The sequence below is a fragment of the Alligator sinensis genome, unplaced genomic scaffold (assembly GCF_000455745.1).
Source record: "Alligator sinensis unplaced genomic scaffold, ASM45574v1 scaffold741_1, whole genome shotgun sequence".
NCBI lineage: Eukaryota > Metazoa > Chordata > Crocodylia > Alligatoridae > Alligator > Alligator sinensis.
Window position 1 is genome coordinate 1600313 of NW_005842212.1, and position 3262 is coordinate 1603574.

General features: G+C 45.1%; 1 protein-coding gene across 4 annotated transcripts in view; it reads right to left on the reverse strand.

Moving 5' to 3' along the window:
- Positions 1 to 636: 636 nt before the first annotated feature.
- The window catches only part of LOC102379609 (thymosin beta-11-like), a 15082-nt gene continuing 12456 nt past the window's right edge, over positions 637 to 3262 (reverse strand). For 3 of the 4 annotated variants that reach the window (XM_025207860.1, XM_006026854.3, XM_025207861.1), the window contains 2 exons: positions 2205 to 2312; positions 637 to 984 (listed from right to left, as the gene is read on the reverse strand). In XM_025207860.1, the coding sequence (XP_025063645.1) occupies positions 941 to 984; positions 2205 to 2312 (152 nt within the window). In that variant the 3' untranslated portion in view covers positions 637 to 940. Of the gene's footprint in view, positions 985 to 2204; positions 2313 to 3192; positions 3241 to 3262 lie in introns of those variants that run through there. The other variant, XM_006026855.3, reaches the window with a different exon arrangement.

Genomic DNA, 3262 nt, shown 5'->3' on the forward strand with positions numbered 1-3262 from the left:
CCCCCGCGCGGTATAATTTACTCTGCTAAAGGGGAATTACATTGGCATGGCTATGCCAGTCATTTCCCCTGAATAGACAAGCCCCGAGCGAGCTTCAGTCCTGCCTCCCACTATGGGCAATGTGATACGCTGCCAAAGCAATTAGAGGAAAGCAGCGACTTATCTGGCTGCACGGGATTGGTTCTGTTTTTAATATAGAGAAGTGACCATTAAGTTGAGTCCAGCCATGAATTGCTTGTCCAAGTCCGAGGGATAGTATCACTGGGGTCTCTCTTACTCAGCCCTGTCACAGGCACTACTGCCACAGTGGGGGGTTTTGTGAAGAACAAAGATGGGAATTATCTTGCCATAGGGCTGGCACTGCCTCTCCTTCCTGCAGGCAGAAGGATGGCCATCCATGGATGGGCCTTGTCTGGGGGTTGAGGGAAGAGTGGGATATTTCAGGCTCCACTCCATTTGCTTGCCTGCGGCTTGCAGCTGGGATTACTCTCCCACCTCCTCACGGATAGTGCTACTAGGCTACAATGTCATGGCCATACAGCGCCCAGCACAGTAGGCCCCAACCTGCCTGAGGCGTGTAGGCACTATTGCAGTGCTAAGCAGGATTTGAAGCGTAAGCCTATCAAAGAACGATACTCAAAAGAAACCTGTTTATTGTGAGGTTTAGAAGCCAACATAGTTATGAAAACCGGTATTGTTTCTCTTAGACAAAGCACATTTTTGGCAAGTGGTGGGGTTCACACAGGGCTTCAGGGCACAGTCTCAGGACAACAAATGCAACGAGTTCTTCGGTTTCACAATGTTTCATTTGAAAAACAAAACAACTCTGCTTCCCCAGACAATGAAAAATAAATGGATATTAAATTAACAGGCGATCAACAGTAAACTGGGGGGGAAGAAAGGAAGCCAAACCCCACAGATGTCTGTCACATCTTCAGTGTTACGCGCAGGAGGTGCTTTCGCTTTGCTTTTCCTGTTCGATAGCTGCCAGAAAAACACAGGAAACAGTGTCGTGAGCTATGGTCCTCCTCTCACTGTAAAATGGAGGTTTCTATAGAAACCTTTAGAGCCAGGGGACACCCCTGATTTCTCTTCTGTGTTACGATGACAGCAAGAGTCCCTTACAGACCTCAATAGTCACGCTCGCTGGAGCCTTCTCCCTGTTCCCATAGGGGAGGTCTGCACTGTGTGCAGGATGTAGCATACAAATGTTCCTTCCTTATGGGACCCCGATTTTGGGTCACGGGGGCAGGATTCAGCATGACTCAGTGGCTGGCACTAGTGAGCCAGCGTGTCTGTCGGGAGGTTCTGGCCCCAGGTGACCTTGCTGGGAAGTCATCAGTACTAGGAGATGCTCAGTAGTAACAAAGAGGCATTTCAGCTGAGCTGGTGAAAATCTGGCCCCACCCCAGTGTCTCTGGAGGCTGCTAGTTGGAGTCAAGGGCGCTTCCTTTTATAAGAAGAGACTTTGACTTGCTTTCTGCCCGGCAATCTCTCCTAAGGAAACGGGTCACTGAGGTCATGCATGAGTGTGCAGGGGCTGACCTGGTAACCGTCTAATGCTACATACAAACCACACCTACCAGCAAACCCTGGACGTGGGGAGGTGGGTCAGAGGATCCTGCCCTAGGAAAAATGTCAGGGTGCTGCAAGTGAGTTAAGGAAAATGGCCTGTTCCCTATGGGTTACAATCGGTCTCCACTCTATCCTGGACTTCTCTGACCTGCTTCATTCTTGAGACTTGAATATGCCTGTGTGTGATGCCTGCTGTCCAGCAGGGGGCGGTGACGTGCACCATGCACACACGCAGGTTCCTCCATGTGTGCCAATGCAGTTCTCGGGAATGCTAGTCTGCTCGACAAGGGCCTCTAACAATAGAACTCACCTAGGCGTTACGGCTCTGGAGGGACTGGCGGAAATATTAATCGTAGAAGGCCTGATTCTGCTGCCTGTTGAAATTGCTGGGAATTTTGGCTTCAGGGGGAACAAGGAGCAGTCCCACAATGAGTAATAATATAGCAGACAAAAAATACCAAATCCGTTAACCACTTTTTGTGATCGGAGCCCAGGCTAATTTGTGGTGCAATTTTTAAAGTCAGAGTCTAGGTCATTATTCCTATGGTTAATATTCATTAGGCATATTATATACAGGGCATGTTATATGCTGGTTTGCCCTGTGCTCAAATAACCTCAAAAGCACTTACTTTCTTTAGTGGGCAGTGGATTTTTCTCTCTAGTTTCTGTCTTCTTCAGTTTAGTCTTGTCAAATGTTTCAATTTCTGCAAAATTTGGCTTGTCGGACATGATGGGTCCTAACAAAGGAAGGGAAAAAAAACACGCCCAGGGTTTTATTAGCTGGGGCCATGATACGAGCCAGACGAAAAATATTTTCTGCACTAGAATGAAAATAATGTTAGTTTTTTTTTTTTTTTTTTAATTAAAAATTTAACACACGCTTCCTGGATTGATTCAGGCAAGAGCTCTCTCTTTTAATTTTCAAAGCAAAGATAAGGTTTTTGTTCGTTAAATCTTTCTCCATCTCTTTAAGAAGAAATGTGTACAAATCATATTCTAAATCCCAGAAAAGACATTTATGAAAGACAGTATATTAGCTTTCTCATTTGGCACAATCCATAATTTTTTCTAAATATCGACAACCACAAAGCCCACTCTAAAGCCACAAACCTAACCTGAGAATATGGCTTGAGTAATGATTTCCAACAGATTGGAAATGAAGAACAAAATAAAAAAATACACACACACTTTCTTTCTGCTGGCTGCTGTATACAATTGTGCTTAACAAAAGGAGGAATCCTTCACAGAACCCTTTGTTTCCTCTCCCACTCAATATTCAAGTCGCATGCTCAATGTTTTTGATTACGCTCTATTTAAAAAGAAAAAAAACCCAGCAAATGTACCAGCTTTAAACACTTCACCTGTCAAAACTCCCCTAGGCTAATTGCTGTTGTTTTTTTTTTAATAGCTATTTAGGATAAAATTCATCCCACATGCAATTCCACTGCCTTCAATGGAATTTCCATCCTGGATGGCCCTGAGATTTCTGAGAAAATGATTCCCATCCTTTTTCTTAAGTTACCCTGATTTTTATTGCTACCGGCACTAAGACAACAGAAGCACAGATTAAAAGGGGGGGGAAAAATGGAAAAGCTACTAAAAGCCACATGCCGTTACCGTCTTGCTGCTTTCTCCTCAGCTGCTTCGCGACCGTCTGAGCCAGTGTGAATCTCAAAAGGTCATGCTA